At 49.3% G+C, this 23,906-nt stretch overlaps 1 protein-coding gene and 2 long non-coding RNA genes across 5 annotated transcripts in view; all 3 read right to left on the minus strand.

The window, feature by feature from the left end:
* LOC135829794 (uncharacterized) overlaps positions 1-1,671 on the minus strand; it is a 6,664-nt gene extending 4,993 nt beyond the window's left edge. For both annotated transcript variants that reach the window (XR_010555921.1, XR_010555922.1), the window contains exon 1: positions 1,291-1,671. This is a non-coding gene — a long non-coding RNA (uncharacterized LOC135829794). The remainder of the gene's footprint in view (positions 1-1,290) is intronic.
* Positions 1,672-3,364: 1,693 nt separating this feature from the next.
* On the minus strand, positions 3,365-11,822 carry LOC135829344 (uncharacterized). The gene is made up of 5 exons (XM_065341750.1): positions 10,837-11,822; positions 9,733-9,805; positions 8,457-8,500; positions 6,754-7,056; positions 3,365-4,607 (listed from the first exon to the last, which is right to left on the minus strand). Exons 1-5 carry the CDS (start codon positions 11,777-11,779, stop codon positions 4,603-4,605), a joined length of 1,368 nt encoding a protein of 455 aa, XP_065197822.1. The 5' UTR covers positions 11,780-11,822; the 3' UTR covers positions 3,365-4,602.
* Positions 11,823-21,174: 9,352 nt separating this feature from the next.
* Positions 21,175-23,482, minus strand: LOC135829668 (uncharacterized). Of its 2 annotated transcripts, XR_010555889.1 has the most exons (5): positions 22,987-23,482; positions 22,791-22,872; positions 22,379-22,433; positions 22,184-22,287; positions 21,175-21,272 (listed from the first exon to the last, which is right to left on the minus strand). It is a non-coding gene; the product is annotated as an uncharacterized LOC135829668 (long non-coding RNA). The 2 variants fall into 2 exon arrangements; XR_010555888.1 differs by having other exon boundaries at positions 22,791-23,482.
* Positions 23,483-23,906: the final 424 nt, after the last annotated feature.

Here is a 23,906-nt window from a genome sequence, read left to right on the forward strand (position 1 = left end):
CTTAGCACGTGATTCTGAGCACAATAACAAACTCGTCTCTATCAACTGTGCTGTACATGTGATTCTGAGCACAATAACAAACTCGTCTCTATCAACTGTGCTGTACATGTGATTCTGAGCACAATAACAAACTCGTCTCTATCAACTGTGCTGTACATGTGATTCTGAGCACAATAACAAACTCGTCTCTATCAACTGTGCTGTACATGTGATTCTGAGCACAATAACAAACTCGTCTCTATCAACTGTGCTGCTGTACATGTGCATGTAGGTGTAGGCTCCAGCCCGCGGTGCCGTGCGCTCTTCAGTTGCCATGGGTACTGCCCTTCTGAGCACAGCAACCATGGCAACTCCGGGCATGGCACCGCAGGTGTCGGAAGGTGTTTTGGGGTGGTACGGTCAGCCATCTGACGTGCAATTGAATTTTACGTGTATGTGTGTGTGTGGGGGGGGGGGGGGGGGTAGGCATCTTTGACATATTTCGATATGTACATGTAGAGCCAACATCGATGCCTAGTTTATTGATTCACAGGGTAAAACCCGGGGCAAAGAGTGGTGCGGTCAATACCGTAGTGACCGCAGCCTGCACGACGCCCCTGCATGGTAGCCGTAGAAACTGCCGGCAGTTCGCAATGCAGCGACCGTGCGTAGATCTCAGCGTATACCACGGCGTACAGTTGAACCAAGATCGATGATGTCGCTCAACAACTACATGAGCTGAGAGCTGCCACCTTTTTTAGTTTACCATTTAAAAAAAAAAAGTTATATGTGGCGAAGTACAGTCTCGGCCCAAAAAATCCGCCCCACGCGCCGAAAGCAGCGCCATGGCTCATGCGTCCCCTGCGGTCCTCGGATGTTGTCGTTGTTGTTTTTTTCGGACCGTGCATGAAAAGTAGAAATGGCAACGCGGCGCTGACTTTTGACTCATGGATAGGATTTCTTCGCGGCCACAATTGTACTTGAAGTTTTGTTGATCGGCACAGGAAGGAAGGCAGATGCAATATTTGACTGCCAGGGCACCTGCTAGCAACGCACCCTGGCCAGTGAAGCCCGGAGGCATCCTGACAAAGGAGGTGTCCGCATCACCCAGGTTCTATGCAGAATAGGCACGCAGACTTCTGTGCACATGCTGTGATTTTTGTCCCACACGTCATGCAATAATTTTTTGCAGGATTGTTCACCACGTTCACACCGCCAGGGACTACTATACTACATGTACATGTAGTACTAGAAAATGTTCAGTTTAGCACTCCCTTTAGCACTCCCTGGTTCCCTGGTTCACACTCTCACCTTCTTCTATGCGTGCCTGCCGTGTGCGCAGCCAGCGGCAGCGATGTCGATGTACAGAATTAGAACGGTTCGTAGCGCCCTATGCACGCGGTACTCCCGGCCAGGGATACCCGCTCTACCCGCGGTCACAACACTGGTCCAGTACCTCCTCTCGCTGCAGCAGCTTGACGCTGACTGCACTAACCAGATTGCCTACACACGGACGTCGGTCCAGCTAGGCAGTTGATCAACGAGTAGATTCACATACGAATTATCATGATTATTTTCATTGTAAATTGTTACCGCTAATTATTGAATCATAGCTAGCCAGCTAGCGCCGCGCTATCCTCGCGTGATCATGGTGATCAGTGGTGATGGAAAGCAGGAGCGAGTAGCCGGGGGGGGGGGGGGTGGGGGGGGCTGCAAACAACGAAATTCGTAAGATTTCGACCGTCAGGGTTCGAGTAACGAAAGTAATGAACGAAGATCCGTCCAAACCAGGGAGCCCTAGCCTGGGCATAGTCATACTGTATGCGTAGGGCTCTCTGCTAATCACCATGCTGTACACACACCCTCTCATCCGGGTCACTAAACACCATGCTGTACACACACCGTCTCAACCAGGTCACTAATCACCATGCTGTACACACACCCTCTCAACCAGGTCACTAATCACCATGCTGTACACACACCGTCTCAACCGGGTCACTAATCACCATGCTGTACACACACCCTCTCAACCAGGTCACTAATCACCATGCTGTACACACACCCTCTCAACCGGGTCACTAATCACCATGCTGTACACACACCCTCTCAACCAGGTCACTAATCACCATGCTGTACACACACCCTCTCAACCAGGTCACTAATCACCATGCTGTACACACACCCTCTCAACCGGGTCACTAATCTACACACACCCTCTCAACCAGGTCACTAATCACCATGCTGTACACACACCCTCTCAACCGGGTCACTAATCACCATGCTGTACACACACCCTCTCAACCGGGTCACTAATCACCATGCTGTACACACACCCTCTCAACCAGGTCACTAATCACCATGCTGTACACACACCCTCTCAACCGGGTCACTAATCACCATGCTGTACACACACCCTCTCAACCGGGTCACTAATCACCATGCTGTACACACACCTTCTCAACCGGGTCACTAATCACCATGCTGTACACACACCCTCTCAACCGGGTCACTAATCACCATGCTGTACACACACCCTCTCAACCGGGTCACTAATCACCATGCTGTACACACACCCTCTCAACCGGGTCACTAATCACCATGCTGTACACACACCCTCTCAACCGGGTCACTAATCACCATGCTGTACACACACCCTCTCAACCGGGTCACTAATCACCATGCTGTACACACACCCTCTCAACCGGGTCACTAATCACCATGCTGTACACACACCCTCTCAACCGGGTCACTAATCACCATGCTGTACACACACCCTCTCAACCAGGTCACTAATCACCATGCTGTACACACACCCTCTCAACCGGGTCACTAATCACCATGCTGTACACACACCCTCTCAACCGGGTCACTAATCACCATGCTGTACACACACCCTCTCAACCAGGTCACTAATCACCATGCTGTACACACACCCTCTCAACCAGGTCACTAATCACCATGCTGTACACACACCCTCTCAACCGGGTCACTAATCACCATGCTGTACACACACCCTCTCAACCAGGTCACTAATCACCATGCTGTACACACATCCTCTCAACCGGGTCACTAATCACCATGCTGTACACACACCCTCTCAACCAGGTCACTAATCACCGTGCTGTACACACACCCTCTCAACCAGGTCACTAATCACCATGCTGTACACACACCCTCTCAACCGGGTCACTAATCACCATGCTGTACACACACCCTCTCAACCAGGTCACTAATCAGCATGCTGTACACACATCCTCTCAACCGGGTCACTAATCACCATGCTGTACACACACCGTCTCAACCAGGTCACTAATCACCATGCTGTACACACACCCTCTCAACCGGGTCACTGTGTGTCGTGCGCAAAAGAACAGCACATGCAGGCCACTGTAACAATCTCAATGTCCACGTGAAAACGAGAGAGTCACACCCCCTCCTTTTCCCAAGATGAATGAATCTAGGGCGAGAGATTTGCAGTTTGAAAATACCATGTGGCAGTGCTTTAGGAAAGTAGAAATCATTTTATATAAATGGGTGCCTTGGAAATTGCGGTGCCTTGAAAAATGAAATAAAAGGTGCTTTGAAAATAGAAGTACGAAGGCAAAGAGACAGTAAAAATGAAAAGCAAGTGCAGGAATAAAAAACGAGCAGAATGTGATTACGCATACCGGTTCAACCGGCAACAGCAATTATTTGTGAAAATGGCTGCTGTGAAAATTGCACTTCCTTAGAAAAATTAAAGAAGTTGCCATTTGAAAAAGCATTGCAAAAAAGTGAAAAAGGGCAGCCAAAGTGAAAAAGGATAGGCAGAAATGAGGCCGCGCAGAAGCTGATAATTCTATGAGCATACCGGTTCAACCGGAAAAGAATTTTTACAACATTTTCCGCTATTCGACATGATGACGTCGGACTAGTGCACTGCTTTTCCAGCAGTGTCTAAGCTCAAATAGTCAAATACGGACCTAAAGCGAGGTTCTAAGTCACAGAGATAGAATGTAGAGATATATTATGTTTTTGAGAATAAAAAGAAATTGAATGACAATTCAACACAACTCAGACAATCTATCTAGACTCTACACATGGGTCAGGTACTGTGCACGGAGCGAAGGGCACGCGCGGGGAAATCCAGCATTCTGGTTCCGTGCCACTTTGCCCCAGCACGCGGGGCCCATGGTGCTGCACTGCTAAGAAGTGAAAAAAATACTTTGTGATCATGTACCAATAAAAGGAGCTAGGTAGAAGCTAAGGGAGAGCAGTCTCTAGCGAGTCATGTAGCAATTGAAAGGCCGAGAAGAAGAAGAAGAAGAAAAAGAAGAAGAAGAAAGGCATACTCAAAGGATGTAGTGCTTACGATAGCGAATGCAGCAGGCAAATGAAGAATATCGCGACTTAATGAGTGAGTGGGCGCGGGAGACTGGGTGAGAGCGAAAGCAAGCGAGAGTGAGAGAAAGTGAAGGAGAGAGCTCAGTCTAGAGTCTGAGGTGAAGCAGAAAAACGGACAGAAAGACGTACCGGCAGACAGACAGAAGGACTCACAGGAAGAGAGAGAAAGACAGACAGCCCAAAAAATTCTCGCCGCGATTCAGTGTTGATCAATCATGGCCACCATCACCATCACCACCATCATCCTGTGTCCATACACAAGAAAACAACAAGACGCAGTAATAACTAATTGTACTACACGTACACAGGGCAGAACAATAGAGACCAAAAATCCTTCTCGTGATTCCGAGTTTCGTGTTTCAAAAAACACTCATCAGACGAATGATGAGTATTTTTTGAAACACGAAAATCGGAGTCACGAGAAGGATTTTTGGTCTCTGTTGTTCTGCCCTGTATGGTAAGCTCTGCCGTTTTTTGAGGTATTGAGCAGTGTTTGCAGCAAAGACTACAGACACTTTGTGTACTGCATGTACAGTAAAACCTGGTGTAAGCGACCTCTGGTTTTAGCCACCACCTGCTCTTTAACGACCGTTTTTCCATGCACGGACAGCTCTACACTGAACCTGTTGGACCTGGTTCTAACGACCACCTGGCTTTAACGACCGCTTTCGCTTGCACCGTGGTACCGTGGGGTGGTGCTTGCACCGTGGTACCGTGGGGTGGTCCTTGCACCGTGGTACCGTGGGGTGGTGCTTGCACCGTGGTACCGTGGGGTGGTGCTTGCACTGTGGTACCGTGGGGTGGTGCTTGCACCGTGGTACCGTGGGGTGGTGCTTGCACCGTGGTACCGTGGGGTGGTGCTTGCACCGTGGTACCGTGGGGTGGTGCTTGCACCGTGGTACCGTGGGGTGGTGCTTGCACCGTGGTACCGTGGGGTGGTGCTTGCACCGTGGTATCATGGGGTGGTGCTTGCACCGTGGTACCGTGGGGTGGTGCTTGCACCGTGGTACCGTGGGGTGGTGCTTGCACCGTGGTACCGTGGGGTGGTGCTTGCACCGTGGTACCGTGGGGTGGTGCTTGCACCGTGGTACCGTGGGGTGGTGCTTGCACCGTGGTATCATGGGGTGGTGCTTGCGCCGTGGTACCGTGGGGTGGTCGCTTAAATCAGGTTATACTGTACAGTGATGGCAACTGAAATCCGACCCCTGACTTTCATGCTCGAGTGCGGCGCCGATTCTATAGTGCGTTTCAAGAATCCCTAGACTTTTTCACATAATTCAAATTCGGTTGGAGCTTTTTCAGAAATTTCTTCGGGATATTGCTGTGGCAGCTCCCCCAATGTTACTCATATTTTAATTCGAAACCTACTAACTTTCTAGGCGATTGGATAACACACGTCCATTTTCGGTAAATTGTTATGCACAAAATGATCACAGATTATGAGGTATAAATGCTGGCCTAAGGTTCTTTTTTGAAACCAGAGGTCAATACTTTTGAACACACAGTAGCGGTCTCTTGGCAGTGTAGAAACGTGTGCTGGTTTGTTTTTGGAATCAATGTGAGTGCACCGAGGTGAGGTCGGATTTCAGTCGCCACCATTGTACTGAGTATTAGAGCGGGACAGCCATGAAGTGAACAACACAACAATGTATACTGTACACTGCATGGCAAATTTCTTTTTTTAAATTCACGGTTCGAGTCAGACTCGGCTAGAGGCCGAGTTTTCCGCATCCGTAGGAACGCCACCACCCTTCAAGGATCAAGGCGCAGATGCAGCTCCCGAAGCGGTGGGGGTGAGGAGATCAGCTCACCAGCAAAGTGGTCAAAGACCGAAAATCCCATTCACTGACAACTGAGACGACAATTTCAGTCATGCCCTGTTACCAGGGATACCGCACAAAGCCAAAGGCTTGACCCTCAATGCGATAATAAATTATACACATACGTATGAGCGGTTTTCTAGGACACAACAATGCTATCAGACAGGAGAACAGAATGGTCTCCAAGAAGCAACATGTCAAAATGCCGCTTACACGGCCAGCCCTATGAATCTTTTTGCCGGAAAAAGACAGTTATTGCAATCCCCGACGCCGTCCAGCCTCTCGACTGTCAGCAGTGTACACTCATGTACTGTTTTACTACTGGCATTGCGTAATGTGCGGACAGACTGGCGAGAAACAACAACTCGCAACCAAGTGGAAACAAAGCGGTTGCTTTGGATAGGGGAGAGCCGCACAGATACAAACATCTGTATAATATAAACCAGGCTGTGCACGAGGGAGTGAGACTCGGAAAGTCTCTCGGCTCCAAACGCACGTGTTTTCCGAGCATGTAGAATGTACTAGAAAGACATTGGAACACGTTTCCAATGGACAGACAGGGATTGCGTACCTTTTTTCACACGAAACTCGGGTTGCAGCAGGTTGTTCATGTCTTGCAACAGTTTTGGATGAGCTCCCCACTCCAGAATAACCTCGCACAGCTTAACATATCCATGGTGATGTGACGACAGAATCCACCCGATCATCTCGCTGTTATGCGTTTCGATTGACTTCCTCTCCAACCTCGTCACTTGACCCTGGGTTAGTAATGCCTTGCCCTGCAACCTCTGCCTTAACTCGATACATTCGAGATTTTTCAACGGCACGTCGATTTTTGCCACATAGTCGGGGTCTTCGAATGGGTTCTCATAGACTGCATAAACACCAATGAAAAAGAGCATGCAAGCAGCCATGCAGGATACACTGAACACAGAATAATGACAACTTCACGATAAAGCTCAATTGAGTTAAACTTATTAATAACCGGCCGTCACACAGTGGTTGCAGTGCATATCGGCAAAGTGTTTCCCCAAGTGCGATACGAAGAATGCATCAAGCTTCGACGGCGCATTGCAAAGCGTTTCCCAAAGCTCGATATGAAGAATAAATTAGGTTCTGAATGGCTAGGTGACAACACGGTGAAATGCAGGATCTGCTGGCAGAGTAGAGATAGCAAGTAACTCTGCCATGCAGGATTAGCCTGTACAAGAGCCCCCCCCCCCCCCCTCCCCATCCTCCTGGTGTAGGAGAGAGTTGAGTGCCCTAACATCCGACACTAGGAACAGGCCTGGCCTGGACTTTGTCCATCATGCAGCTCTGCAAACGTGCAAGCGCCCGCTTCTGATGAACACAAGCCTGTGCATTGAACATGTTATCAACTGAATCGCCGGGCCCCGCAGTGATACGCTGGACCGCTTGCAGGGGCATCGGAACCGGTGCGGCAGGTGCGGCCAAAGTCACAACAATAAGTTTAAATAGTGATTATTGGAGCAATGAAATCTTGTACTGTAAAGCAACTTATTTTCGCTGGCGATATCATTTCGCTGATTTTGCCGCTTGGTACCAACTGGCCAAAGTAAGTTGCAGGCCAAAGTTTGTCACCGAGGGAAATGCTGCATGATTGAGGCATGGCTGCATGTGAAAGCAACACCTACCGATCGTTTCTTTCTAAACCCCAATCGGCCAAAGTTTGATGACGGCCGAAAAAGTTTCAATTCGAGATCGGACAAAGTTTCTCACCGGCCAAAATTCGTTGATTTACAGTAGGCTAATTTGGCATAATTTACCAAAACCTTTCCCAGGTAGAGTGCCTTTTCGTGGGTCTTTTCATAGCCATACCACTGAGGATCCCATCCAATGCCCCTGGCTTGTTTCACCACTGTACTGTGTACAGCACATTTAGCACTGTGTGCAATGGCAAATTGTGCCAGCTAGGAGCTTGTAGCTGGTCAGATGAACCACTACATGGGCGAGTAATACTGACAGTACTAAAAACTACTAAAACAATCTGCGTGCACACACACAAGCACACGCACGCACGTGCACTCGCACACACACACACACACATACACACACACATACACACACACAAGCGCGCGTGTACGCATGTATGCACGCACGCACACACTCACCACACACACACACTCCCCTCCCCCCCCCCCCCCCACACACACACATCGATTCAACTAAAATAACACACACTCCGTACATCAATATTGCTCTAGCATAGCACTCAGCATAGCACAGTGCACCACATGATGCTGCGCGGCTTACACTTCTTCTTGGGTTCCTTTGTCGTTGGCGCCTCCGCTCCGCTACTGAAAGTAGAATGCACAAAGGAGAAAAGAGGACGGACCTATAAGTTACGAGTTATGACTAACAGTCCACCAAGGTAACGAGATGTATACTTATCGGCCCTTTCTTCTTTCTTTTGAAAGTAACACTATTGGCTCAACATCCGATTTTTAATCAGCATAAAGAAGAGGTTGAAGATGCATGAAAATGTTATGTGCATTCATTGCGAGTAGAGGCAGTTTGATATACTTTACAGGCAGAAAATTTCGTCGGTCAATAATTTTCTCCAACTCCAAAGAAAGGGAGTTCGTCTGGTTGTAAATTTGGTCCATGGATCATAAGAGTGTATTGAAAAGCTGGACAAATCGACATTAGTCCGGCATTTAATTTAGTCCAAAAGCTCCTTGGACGAAAAAGACGAAATTAAATTCCAGACGAATATTTCTGCTGATACAGTAGTGCTCCAAACACCAGAGTGCTGAGTCCTGAGTGTTGAGTGGCACACAAACACAGGTGATGGGTGACTGCTTGTGCATGTCAGCTCAAGTCTCCATGCACTTGGGATGGCCCTCACACAGCGTGACCACTACGTCGTCGCTCGTAAGTTAGCGTACCTTTACATCAGTAGCTAGCGTGCATGTGTGAATGAAAGTATGGCTCAGTATCATTATTATGCTGGGCAGGAGAAGATTCACCCGAACTCACTGCTATAAGCAGTGTAGCAGGACGGGGAAACCAATACAGAAAAACCTGTCAAGGCGACCACTCTGATAAGGCGACCAGCTGTCCTAGTGGACCACTACAACCAGGACCAGGGGATGTTATTTCCAGTCAAATGACCCTGGATAAGGAGAACACCTGTATACGGGAACCACATTTGTAAGGTCCCTCGAGCAGTCGTCTTAGACAGGTTTCACTGTACCATGGATACTTGTGTGAAAATCAGTTATAGACTGGTGTTCACATCTTGGTCATGTGACTAAATGTGTGCACAAACTGGTCATGTGACTAAATGTGTGCACAAACTGGTCATGTGACTAAATGTGTGCACAAACTGGTCATGGCATGTTGACAGTGAAACCAACATGGCCGACATCGTGTGACCCATAGATGCGGGGGTTGAGCAGAGTTGGAACCAACATGGCTATCCCGCATTGTAATGTGATAGATGTGAAACAATTCAATGCAGGTCCTCCCCCCGCCCCCCTCCCACACACACCACCAGTTCTTCGGCAACACACGACACTGTACTCACTCTGCTTGTTGCTGTTGATGCAGTCGACCTCCGTGCATACCCTTCTGTTCCGACCGCCTGACCACGCGCTTGACTGGACAGCAAAACATGCGCGTGTGTCAGAATACGCGTGCACGCACACACGTGCAGTGTCCACATACACACACACACACACGCATAACATGTACATGTGCGCGCGCGATCAAGACTAGCGCCAGATAACTGTCTAATCCACACAACTGGCGAAGCCATGTGAATCGACCACCAATGCACACCTGGTCTACACCACACGGAGTACATCCATTCATATTTCACAGGCATACAGACACTAGCACGTATTGCCACATGTAGAGCATACGTCCGCTGACTGGACACCGTGTTCATACGCATAACTGCACCGAAGCCACTTCATCACAAGTAGACATTCGACAGGGACAAGAATTCAAAAGCGGGGCGAATCAACGGTACTTCGCATCAATTTTAGCAATCACACGCGCCCCATTCAGAAGGAAAACCAACTAATGTTTTGCCCAGGGCCTTCGACGGGATGTGTGTATGTGAAACACAATGATGAACGAATGGGTTGCAATGCAGTCTGGCCAACCTGGAAAGAAAAGAAACTCACGGATTCACGTGACATTCAGTTCCTGTAAACTCGGAAACCATTTTCGCGGTCCGGAAACCTTGACGGTTCTTGCAATGGGTGTTAAATCGCAAAAAAGGTAAGCCGGCGCGAAACGTAGAACTGCCGTGAAGAAACTGAAGAAATTGACTCCAATCGCAAACATGTCCAGGTGCGAACTTGTCTGCGCTCGCAAATCGCGAACTAAAACCAGCGCAAGCGTCTCCAGGCTTAGTGGACGGAGTTAGGTCTGCGGGCCGACCTGAAAACAGCTTCTGAATTCATGCTAGAACATGCCGTGCAGAACGGGCCATGACACGCAAGTGACCGAGTGGAGACTTATGTGCTTAGGGACTGTCCACGGTTACCAGCTACTTTTGAGTGTCCGGAAGATTGAATCAATTTTTTGTTCGACTTCCTTTTATTTTCAGGAAGAGTGGGCTGAAAACACTAAAAACGTTTCACTTTTAAAAGACAATCGGTAACCCCGGGCAGCACCTTACCTGATTTCTCAGCAACTTCAACATTATAGGCTGGTAACCATGGTGATGGATCCTTCACCCAATTTCGGAGGTCCGCCATTGGCGTTGTGTCGCGTCCACACTCGTCCCGGAGCTTCACAGCGGAATTATGCTTTTCACTACCGCTGACGTGAATCCCCACAACATAGCCAGTAGCACCTTCGCCTTCTTTGGGCAGACGGAAGACGGGTGAGCCACTTTGCCCTTCGCTAGAGTCAACAAAGTGGCGAAGGTGATGGTCGTGCTCTGCAAACTCAGCACGGCGAGGCTTGTCAACCCAGTATTTGCGTTTCTCGGCCGTCTCTTTGTTGCCACCATAGTAGGTGTGAATTGGGTATCCGCACATGCGGACGTCATCCTCTTTCTTCTGGCACTGGTTAGCAACGCCAAGAAGGTTTTCATCTGCCCAGTACGCTAGCGGAAACTTACAGCGACTCTTCTTGGCTGCTATTATGCCATAGTCGTGTCGAAATCGGTCAGGTTTGCTCTTCTCCTTTGCATCCTTGGCATTGTCCTTGTACCAGTCAGGAACGATCAGCCAGCCATTCTCGTTCTTGCGGGATATCTCTCCCTTGGTAAGGAACTGCTCCTCAGATAAGTCACTGTAGATTTGTACCCAGCGCCAGTGGCCGCAATCGCTGCAGAACAGATTATGTGCGGCAGTCGCGAAGATGTACTCCTTGCTAGCCGCATAGTTCAGATCGCTGAGTAGGAAGCACGTTCCTTGAATAAGAGGAGCGTAGACTTCATCGCAATTGTCGCAGCCCCCCTCCAGAGCAAATATGGAATGAAAAGGACTGGACGTTTCAGCAGGTGGCTCGTCCACGGTTACTCGCTCGTCCTTGTACTGCTTTAGGCGATTCTCTGCAGTTTCAGCCAGACCCGCGCCTGGTTGGGCAATGACAAAAGATTGCCTCTCCGCCATCGTGCGTATGCCGGTTCAGATCAAGGCTCAGTTCACGACTCCAGCTCCCTGTGCCGAAAAGTAACGCGTTAGTTCGCACGTTCGCGTGCCTTTCTTGGTGTTTGCAGAGCGCATAGCTAGCGCCCACTGTGACCATGGTGACTTGCACTTACCATGCTACTGTGACTTAGTCTTGTAAGTACTACAGTCCATTCAGAAAAAGATTGACTTCTAGCTTTTGGCCATAAATGGGTCAAACTTTGAGTTTTTTTAGAATTTTTTTCTGCAATCCCCTATGGAATCCTCTTCCAATTATGTTTCTGAAGTCTATTTGTCCAAAAAGCAAGCCATAACAAGAATAGGATATCGGCCAGGTTTTGCCCCAGAAGCATTGAATTGGAAAAAACCATCAAAATCCAGGCCGTTTGACCCTTCCTGCAACAGTGCATTGTGGGGTTCGAACCCCAGTTCAGTTCATCCTCAAGCGTGCAAAAAACATATCTCTGCCACTAATCGAGACTTAGGGTGCGTTCTTATATTCTCTATAGCTTCTAGAAGAAGAAAAGAGAAGTCGAAGAAACTGGGATTACTCAAGAACGGGTCTCGAAGAATTCGAAGTTATTTTGCACATGTCAAGCAAAATGAAGCGTCAAAGGGGCCGCGATCTTGAGTGATGAATATATGTGCGTATGCGAAAAGGGAAATGCGTACACTCATGATGAACACGTGGCTTTTAGTCGTAGTTCGCATGCGCTGATCCCAAACCGCGGGAATCTCCAAGTTTCAACCACCTCTGAAGCTTGGAGAGCTTGGAGAGCTTTGGAGAGCCTCCTAAGTCGGAGAGGATATAAGAACAGCTCTCGAACTTTTCGGAGAGTCTCCAACTTTTCCGAGCCTTGCACTGATTTTCAACAAAAAAAAAAAAAAAAAAAAAAAAAAAAAAAAAAAAAATTTTTGCGCTTTTGGGCCCAAATAAGTCTTGATGACGGCAAAAATAATTGTCAACTACATTGTAGTTAACTGAATACGGAAGTGAACGAATTTGGTCGAAAGTGTCGAACCACCTTCATGACGAGCAACCGTTTGTGGCCACTGTTTGTGAACTTGGAGCTTGTTATGGTGTGTGTCGGCAGGAATTTTTTTATGGCGATCAGGAAACGTTTTTCACATCGAAATCAGTGGTTACCCTTTGAAATTGAGATGTTCAAACAGCGAATTTTCTACGTCGAAATGAAGTTGGAGCACCATCGAGTTTGATTATTCCGATTTCCTTGGTGGGCTAAGGTAAGGGTAATTAACAGCTAGACATAAAAATCTCACCTGTTCACGCCCTGTATAATCCAACTTCGACCTTCAAAGTGGGCGTACTCAAGCAACATAAATCATACATGCCGTATACATAAACCTTTGAAGGGAGCATGAAAACACGCAAACGCATACCTGTGTATACATGTACATTGCGCATGCACATGATTGTATGTGTGTACATTGTAGACCCTAGTTTGTGTTCCTCTGTGTGTCTCGGTGTGTCGTCAATGCTGTATTCGACAACCGTAAGCATAAGGAGAAAGTTGCCGTTGTACGCGCTCTTGTGTGTAGTATGTGTGCCGCGTTCAGTTGCTGTCTAGTATGAGATATCGGTACATGTAGCTGGGCTGGTGGTGCGTATTGCCTTGATGTGGATCACCTAACTCGTGGCCTTCTAAAGCCCGTCGAAACGTATGCCGTTTCAGATGTATGGTCTCGTGGTGTGTGTGTGTGTGTTGTGTGTGTGACTGTGTGTGTGTGTGGTGTGTGTGTGTGTGCATGTGTGCGTGTGTGTGTCAAAATGCATGCCGTTTCAGATTTATGGTCTCGTGGTGTGTGTCTGTGGTAGGGACCGGCGGATTCTGCTCGAAAAGGTGGCAGATTCTGCTCGAAAAGCGGTGAAATTGGCAGAACCATACAAACCTTATGGCGGGCAATTCCTCGAATTCTGCTCCATTTCTTTATCCACATACCAAACATGCATGAACCTTACCAGAAAAAGTACCGAATTCTGCCAATTTTTCTGCCGGCAGAATCCGCTGGACCCTAGTCTGTGGGGGGGGGGGTGTTTGTGTGTGTGTGTGTGCGCGCGCGCGTGTGTGTGTGTGTGAGTCTGTCGCGCTCACAATATCTCGTTTTCTGCTTATGAAGCTACATTGTACATGTACATGTATATGTTATTTGTAGAAGATTATAATGTAGAGGTGACTGTCTGCTTTGCGTTCCTCTCTGCTTGGCCTGCATTATCAATTTAGCAGAACTGGTTTTTGTTCTTCACACGTACCCCCCCCCCCCCCCCTGCACACAAACACACACACACACACACACACACGCGCATGCTTATGTATACGGTTTCAGTTTGAAAAATGCGAAGTGTCCTGTACATGTGTGCGTCTGATGCATTCACACGAACTTCAACGGTCTATGCATATACCATGCACGCGTCACTTCTCCTTTGAGGAAAGAAAACCAAAGCATATCAATTCAATCACATACATGTATACAAACTTTTAAAAGTGAGTGAATGTACAACGTACGTTTGTCTTGTTTATGCTGTGTGTCACTTTGCTCTGGGCATGGAAATTCTGTCGTATTCGCGAATTGTCGTTGTATACGCAGTGGTTATTAGAGAAGTTGACTGTGTGTGAATGTACAAAGTACGTTTGTCTGGTTTATGCTGTATGTCACTTGCTCGGCCACCCGTGTCGCGTTCTCTGTTTCAGCTATTGCTACTACACTGTTCTAGCTCTCATGTGTGCGTATCCGTGCTCGTTTGTATTCCTCCGACGGTGTGGCACACACATGTGATGTATGCGAAGTGTATCCGGCATGTACGAACAGTGTGTGTGTATCCGCGGCACGCATGTTTGGCATGTTTGTGCTCCACGCGTGCATGTAGGATCTAAACGTGTGTAACGCAAGCGTGTGGGGCACACCCATTACGTCTGCGGCACCGTGACATGGCCAGTATGTGATGTCCGACACGGGTGTGCAGGAGTGGCGCATGGGTGTGTTCGCAGTGTGCACGTCTATACTGCAGCGTATTGTCCTCTTTCCTGGTCCCAGGAGTGTTTTGGATCTGTGGAAAGCACGTGAACTGAATGCAGTGCAGTTAGTTTGAACTCTTGCGTGCTTTCTGTGCACAGGTTTATCTACGGAATTGAGTATGGTCAAGAAATGCGTCTGAAAAACCTGGAGCACCATCGATTTTGCCATAACCATTACTCGAATGTCCGAGAGCAGGGTCGAGGGCAACCACATTGTCGAAAATTACACCTGTTCACGCCCTCCTTTCAGGTTACTGGCTCGTTTTCGCCGACTGCTCTGAATCGTACGAAAAATTCAAATGTTCTCCGCCGAATAGCATCATCACAAAGTCTTCCGGATCATTTTCGATATGCACCTCGCGAACATACCACCTTCCTGCACCCATACACCACAAACAATGCATGCTCCATTCGACGAGGTGGGTGTCATGAGTGTTCTTTCACGTCAGTCGCCGAAAGTCATTTCAGGGTGAGAATCGTTCTCAAGAAAAAGATCGCAAAAATCAGTGTAACCTTTTTGAAAGTAGTTTGAGGTCGGATGCAGATTTTGAAGCTCCTGTCGATGTGGAATTTTCCTGGTTTGTAATTAGCGGCCGTGCGCCTGTCGAACGTGCCTGATGCAGAGTAGTGGACGATGTTGCCGGTGCAACGGCAAATCCACCTGTGTCAGATGCGAATGCACCAAGGCTGGCCGCCATTGCACAAACTGCTATCCCTCGGCGAAGGATCGTTGCCAAAATCGAGCACCCGAGCCCCAAACGACAGTTGCTCCAGCCGCGCCTCCCGCGCCGCCACTGCCTGCCTTGCGCAGCCCCGTACTCGTAGGAGTTCAAACGGTACGTCACGTTCCCAAATCACCTGGGCCTGCTGGGGCACTGTCCCCGCGCCTGCCGACCAGAACAGCTGCAGGTACGAGTCGTACCGAAATTTCGAATTCCCAACAACATGCATGGGACCTGCTCGAGGATAGTTGTAATAGTAGTACTAATAGTACAACATGTAGTGTACCGACGATCGCACGGAGCCAGACAGCGAGGGCAGCCACGACGGAGGAACCTCCCCCTGCGGTGCTCGACGCTGTCCCTTCAGCACCCAGCGTTACCAGCTCGCAACAGCTAGCGTGGGATTTGCTAGAATCCGAGGCTGCCGAGCCTGGAACGGGTCGAAACCAGAGTTCCTGTACTTCCAGCACGGGTCATGAGGCTGAACACCTCACGGACGGACTACTCGCAGAGTGCCGCGCAGCAGTAGATGTAAATGCACCCGCTAGCAGCTTGCAGCTTGCATCGCTATCTGATGATGAAGCTGACCGCCAGGCAGCGCAACTCTTAGCTTCCATCGACTCCAGCCAGTCTCTTGCATCTCTACCAGGACAGCCTGACAACCAGGGTGACCATGACACTGATGTACGCACCTCCCAACATATCACCACGGATATACCTGCATACACCGAGTGGCCTCAAACTAATTTCACTCTTGGAACCACGACCGCGGAAGACTGTGCGACTGCCATTGACAACGCATACAACGAAGCGGTTCACTTTCGACCGAACGCCTTTGACGTACCCAGTGGCTCCGTCGGAAAGGAATTTGTTCAGGTACTCAGCCAATACCTCCTTGCATTTGGCAATGGCTCCTCATTCCGGTGTCAGGGATTTAAGGTAGCGATGCTCTTCCAGATGCTGCTACTCCAAAAACCTTTCCATGCCCCGCCATCAGCCTTTGCGAAGTGCCTCAAACGCCGTCTCGAACTCTGGCGAGCAGGTGCCATCTCTGATTTAATAGAAGAATGCCGTACCATACACAAACAGATCGAATCCCACCAGCGGCGACAGGACAAAGCTTGCGCTGGGCATGATGACACTGCCAGAAAGTTTGCATCCCTGATAACTGATGGCAAACTCAGGTCGGCCCTCGCACAACTGGAAGAGGACAACGGAGGCGGTGTTTTGAACCTGGACGATAGAGTCGATGGCGTAACTGTTCGGGATATTCTGGCTGCCAAGCACCCGCCGGCAGAACCCGCCCATCCGGACGCTATTGTTCAAGGGGTTTTACCTCCACGACCACATCCGGTCCGATTTGAGTCATTAACTGGAGATGTCGTCCGCCGCGTTGCCCTAAATACACATGGAGCAGCAGGCCCGTCGGGAGTGGACGCTGACACCTGGAGGCGCATGTGCACCGGATTTGGAGGTGCCTCTGGTGAGCTCTGTGAGGCAATGGCTACCTGTGCCTGCCGGCTGGCAACAACATTCGTCGATCCCGCGTCTCTGGAGGCATACCTTGCTTGCCGGCTTATACCTTTGGATAAGAATCCCGGGGTTCGGCCAATTGGCATTGGTGAAGTTCTCCGCCGTATACTTGGCAAAGCCATCCTGTCTATGATACGGGACGATATCCAAGAGGCTGCAGGCAGTCTGCAGGTCTGCGCTGGACATGAGAGTGGCATTGAGGCAGCCGTTCATGCCATGACGACTGTTTTCGACGATGACGACACAGAGGCGCTGTTGATGGCGGATGCTTCCAATGCGTTTAACCGTTTAAACCGCGAAGCATGTCTTCACAACATCCAGCACCTCTGCCCGGCTATGTCTGCTATCATTATCAATACGTACCGGCACCCTGCCAACCTAATTGTCGGCGGAGAGGTGATACGGTCCCGTGAAGGTACAACGCAGGGAGACCCTATTGCGATGCCACTCTATGCTCTCGGTGTCCTACCCCTGCTGCGGTCTGTGGCGACTGAGGGGACGGTGCAGGCTTGGTTTGCTGATGACTCAAGTGCTGGTGGAAAGTTAGTGAAGGTACGGGCTTGGTGGGATGCGCTGACCACCAAAGGTCCCTTGTACGGATACCACCTGAACCCGAGTAAATCTGTTCTCCTCGTCAAACCGGCAGTCCTCGGGCTGGCGCAGGAGCTATTCAGGGACACTGGGGTGACCATTCGTGTGGATGGGTGTCGCTACCTAGGTGCTGCAATTGGTACTGCTGAGTTCCTACAATCCTATGTCGAGGGCAAAGTCCAATCCTGGATAGGCCAGCTGGAGCGCCTAACCGTCATTGCGTCATCTCAACCGCAGGCTGCCTTCTCGGCATTCACCAGTGGCTTGAAACACAAGTGGTCCTTTCTGTGCCGCACCATGTCCAACGCTGCTCCAAGCTTTGGGCCACTGGAGAGTGCTATCCGGGACAAACTGATCCCTGCGATCACCGGACGTCAGATCTGCGAGGAGGACCGCGCTGTGCTTGCCCTGCCCTGCCGTTACGGGGGCCTTGGTATCATTGACCCGACCCAGCTGGCCTCTCAGCATCAGTCATCGAAGCAAATCACCAGAACCCTGCAACAAAACATCATCCAGCAAGTGATGCCGCTTGGCGATGCTATCTGTGATGGACAAGCAGCCAAGAAGGCAGTTCAGACGTCAGCTCGCAACGCTCTCCGAACCCACGCTGCAACTGTATGCTCTTCACTGAGTGCAGACCAACAGCGCACAGTTGAGCTTGCAGCAGAAAAGGGAGCCTCAGGGTGGTTGACGTGCCGACCCCTGAAACGCCATGGCTTTGCTATGGCGAAGGCGGAGTTTCGGGATGGTTTACATCTCCGCTACAACTGGAGACTACCGCACATGCCGTCTGCGTGCTCTTGTGGGAGCCAGTTCACCATCGCCCATGCCTTGAGCTGTCCAACGGGTGGGTACCCCAGTATTCGCCACAATGAAATTCGAGATGTGACAGCTGGCCTTCTGAAGAGAGTATCTACCAATGTCTCCGTTGAGCCGCACCTCGAGCCTCTGTCGGGTGAGCAGCTGTCTCTTCGCACTGCCATTCGTGCCGATGCTGCCAGATTGGACGTGGCCGCTAACGGGATATGGGGAGGACGATTTGAACGCACATATATTGATGTCAGGGTTTTCAACCCATTTGCGCCCTCAAATCGCTCCTCCTCCGTCTCCGCAGCCTACACCCGCCATGAGAAGGCAAAGAAGCGTTCGTACGAACAGCGCTTGCGTGATGTAGAGCATGCCTCGTTTGTCCCGGCCGTGTTCTCTACGACTGGCGGCATGAGCAAGTGTGCGTCAGCTCTGTACAAGAGAATTGCTGTGTTGCTTGCAGAGAAGACCGGTGAGTCCTACTCCCTCACCATGGCGTTCATCCGGTGTCGTCTTAGCGTAGCGCTAATACGGGCCAGTGTAATGTGTGTGCGTGGTAGCCGATCCATGTTTTCTGCCCATGCTCCTGTCGCGTCATCTGCAGCTGTGGTCGCTGCGGAGGCATCCATTATGGCTGACTGAATATTGTCATATAGACTGTTTTCACAGCCACACTAGCTCATTTTTACTACTTCGAAGTACTTATTATTTGCCATGGCGACCCCCGTAAGTCCAAATAGCTGGCCGGGCAGGGTTGGGCCTTTTTTCCTTTTTCTTTTTCTTACTCAGCTGGCTTGGCGCATCGACTGTAAAAAAAAAAAAAAAAAAAAAAAAAAAAAAAAAAAAAAAATCAGTGTAAGTCTCGATGGAACGCTTGAGGATGGACTGTACCCTTTTTGGACTCTTTTTCAAAGTTCAAATTTCGCAGCACTGCACTGTGTACAATGAAATCACGAAAAATCGCCAAATACGGGAGCTCGCCAGAGCCAGGGCCCATCTTTTTCTGAATGGACTGTAGTACATGAATAATTACCCATATAAAAACCGCTCTGTGAGCGGTTCTGAAAAACCTCTACTGGTGCAGCCCCGTCGTAAAAGTAAGAAATTAGAACTGGCGCATTGTCCTCCCAAATGTGAACTGATCCACCTAAATCGCGATTGACGGGACCCGAACGCACCAGTAGCACGAGGTTCCTACCTGTGGATGCAGCTGGGGACGCTGGTCCATAGCCAAAGCCAAAGCGGCAAAGGTGGGCTTCGGGGTAGATCTAAGTGTTGTATGGTAACTTGATCAGCGCCGACGCCGGCTGTGATCCTGTGCCCTCCCGACCTCGTGCTACTGGTGCGTTCGGGTCCCGTCAATCGCGATTTAGGTGGATCAGTTCACATTTGGGAGGACAATGCGCCAGTTCTAATTTCTTACTTTTACGACGGGGCTGCACCAGTAGAGGTTTTTCAGAACCGCTCACAGAGCGGTTTTTATATGGGTAATTTCAGTTCTTTTTCTGTTCCCTCCCCCACCCTAGCCCAGCTCCGAAGATAAACATGGTGAGCACGCGCGCGATGCACTGTATGTAGCCATGCAACTGCAGTAGCACACTGATACATTCCAGCCCTCCCCACCTCGCTACCCCGCACACAGACACCTTGTGACAAACACGCACATGCACATGGCACACACACACATGGGCACGCACACACATACATACACACACACACGACCCAAACAGGAAATTCTTGATGAACATTGTATAATGCCTTGCAAAGCAGTGGCCACCATACTTCAGGAAGTCAGTTGTGAAACAAAAATAATTCAACTACAATGTGTAGGTAAGCTAGCAGCCAAAGCACAACATTGCAAACCGTGATGATATTTGCCTAAGGATTGCAGTTTGCAGACCACACCATGGAAGCAGTGAATACAGAATTATTGTAATGTCATACAAAGACGAGCAAAGAAGTGGCCACCATACACCAGAAACTTGCAGAAAGTCACATATCCAACAGATAGAGAAGTGAACAGCATCTGGTACAGCCCACACAAAACCAAGCTGACCTGATACTCGTCCGAAGATCGTAAGTGGCAGATCCTTTTCAACGATAGCATGCAGGTGTACGTTACACGCATGGACAAAATCTGACCGTGTCATCGGCATACATTGTCATCACATGCATACCCCACAGGTTACACACATGCACAGTAGAAGCACAATAGGCCTTGACGGATTATGCTAGCATAATTTTTCGCATAATTCCTACCAAAATCGAATAATCGCATAATTCGAGGCAAATTGCATACGAATCGCATAAATTGAAACAATCCGCCTGTTCGCATCAAATTCCATACAGCTGTACATGTTCTACAAGTACAAGTACAATTAGATGCACCAGGAAGTCGTAGGTTTTCGACTCCCTTGATAACATGTCCAGTCCACTACAATCAGTGATGGTCGTAGCTAGGTCACCCGGTGCGTTGACCCCGTTGAACTTTTGCTACTACAGTACAGCGCCCTCTACAAAAAAATTCCCCTGTTATTTTGCACAGAACCATCATACATTAGCAGCATATGTGAGCATAATGCGGCATAATATGATAACTTTTAGCATAAAAATAGCACAAGTTTGCAATTTTTTCAGCAATGCGAAAAGCATAATTTAACGAAAATATTAGCATAATCCGTCAAGGCCTAAAGCACAATAAAAGCAATGGAAAAATATGAAGGGGTTGCTGAAGCATCTTCACACTTCAATTTCAGACTTCGAAGTGGTCGTCACGGGGTGATATACCTGCAAGATACAAGTGATACAGAAAGCAAGCATAAGGTCGTGAGGTAGGCTATGAGACACCACAAATGGGTCACCTACATGTATGTTCAGGGCTGGTGTACACACACACGCAGAATTATCATAATCGAGAATTTCCCAAACTACAGAAGAGCAATGAAATCCATTTGCATGCACAGGAGCAATTTTGCAGTATGATGCGCAGCTCGGGAATACACCTGTTGGCAATGGATTACATTCCCATTGGAATTCCCATTCACGTGGGATTCACAGAAGCAATTTGGCAGTGTGCTGCGCAATGCGACACGACCTGCGATTCTGCGTGCGATGCAAACTCGCACAAAATACCATTCACAGAATCAGGACAAGACGTCAGCGATGCAACAGCGCCTTGCTGACGTGCCTCAAGTCAAACCTCAATGAGAATGCGTTTGTCGGTTACAACTGGTACAAATGTACAAGCAATTTCTGAAAATGCTCCTGTGGATCCTGCTTTAAGCAGTGCAGGAATGTCCCTCCTCCGCTCCCCCCCCCCCCTCCACACCCTCAGGGAACTTGACAAGGAAGGGTGGTCTTCGCGGTTCCCAACATCTATTTGCAGTTTCTGGTCTCCACTATGTCTTTTCAATGGGGATTTGTACGACCATAAAAGCAAGCCTAAAAAATGAACAGCACATTTGCCGTTCCCCCACTGGGGAGGATGCGTTCCAAAGCTATCCTGACAAGATACTCCGAGAAGCGGTGCTGAGTGCAATGCATTGTGAAACTGAAAAAGCTGACCAAGCCGCGGCATATAACGTCTAAACTTCAATTGTAGTTCGCCAGCTGACTACTTTCAGACTCCATGTAGGTTGGAGTACAGCTGGCTTAGAAGTTTGACAACGGCGCACGCACATAAGCAATGGCCACCTTACCTGTACTGTAGCAGTACTTCCGAGTTCCCGTATGGGAGTTCCCTCACTGTGTGTGCAATAGCAGCCTCATCGGACCAGTTCAATGCGAAGCGGACAGTCCGACACTGAGGAGGACATTGAAGAAGTCAGAGACAGGAAGAATGGTTGATTTACAATTCAACTAGCAAGGCTGCACACCAACGAAGTTCCACTCACCATTGTGCCGTCCTTCTTGGAATGCAGAAATAACGCTTCCTCTCGAGAACGCAGCCTGTGACAGAGAAAAAGGAAGGAGCATCGCCATCGGCATTGGTCCTCTGCTATCACCGATTGCCGAGTTGCACAGTTCACTCTAACAAGACTGAGGATGTTCAAGAACTCCCCATCCATACCATTATTGGGGTAAGAGGAAAGGTCAGATTGCCTAGTTCCTAGGGCCTAGCATTCCTGGATGCCAGGATGTGCTGCCCCCCCCCCCTCCCTTCTACTGCCTGGAAAGGGCAACATATGTGACAGCGTTCACCAGTACAGTCGGAGGAGAACTTGGGAGAAGGCAAAAAAGGGCAACACATATGAATCCCTTATAAACAAGCAGTGGTAACTCTAGCACCAGCAATGTTGGACTTACATCCCAGCCATTGCCGCCGGATTCAGCGGCTTCTTCTTCTTCGTCTCCCATCTTGGAAGCACTCCTTCCCGTAAGTTCAGTCCTGGGATCGGGAGTACAGTCGGAGGAGGACGTCGGAAAAGGCAAAAAAGGCAACACACATGATTCCCTTATAAGCAAGCAGTGGCTACTCTGGCACCAGCAATGTTGGACTTACATCCCAGCCATTGCCGCCGGATTCCCACGCTTCCTCTTCGTCGTCTTCCAGTTCCCAGGTTCCATCTTGCAAATACTCCTTCCCGTAAGTAAGTGCAGTCCTGGCCTGGGTGGATGCGCAGTACATTGACGATGGCGGAGATGGAGCAGGTCAGGGAGCCCTATAGGGGTCCCGAGAGCAGATTGTGGCCAAATTCGGGACGATGCCGGACGCCAGTCAGTATGAAGTAGCGAATTGCGGACCGCCACGTAGATTGGGGTCGCGGGGTCATAATCCATGGGCACTACTCGTACGTTGCTCCAAAAAAGGGCACTGCACTGTTCCACAGTTGCTGTTAGCGGTCGCCAAAGGCACTTGGTAGGCCGGTAATTGGGTCACGTGTCAACAAAGTGTCAACAACGTGTCAACAACGTGTCGACCACGTGTCTTTAGCGGTACACTAATTTTGGTGTCCCCAAACTGAAAACATCGAGCACCAGTATGGAAAGGCTTTAGACAGAAAGCCTTTCCAATAAGTAAATAAGTTGTAGTACTACAGTACTAGTACTAGTGAGCGCCGAGCGCGGCGAGCGCCGAGCGGACAAGAAATGGAACGTTAGCTGCATGACATCATTTTGAGATACATGTACATGCGTTTGAAGTTAGTTTGGCAAACTGTGGCATATTTTTTACCTGGGTTAGAGGGCTCTATTGCATCAAGCGCTTGTGCCGTTCAGCACAGGCCACACATAACACTGGCACACAGGGCTTTAAGGCCCCGGTCACACCGAAACAAGCCACTTTGGGCTTGTTATCGCTGGCGCTCAGCTGGCTTGCGTGATCCCTGTGACGCGGTCACACCAGACCTTGAGAGTTGAGTGCAAAGCTTGAGTGGCTTGTTTTTCTTACCCGCCACATTTTGAATATCTCGAAACACACCA

Source organism: Sycon ciliatum, chromosome 13 (assembly GCF_964019385.1).
Source record: "Sycon ciliatum chromosome 13, ocSycCili1.1, whole genome shotgun sequence".
NCBI lineage: Eukaryota > Metazoa > Porifera > Calcarea > Leucosolenida > Sycettidae > Sycon > Sycon ciliatum.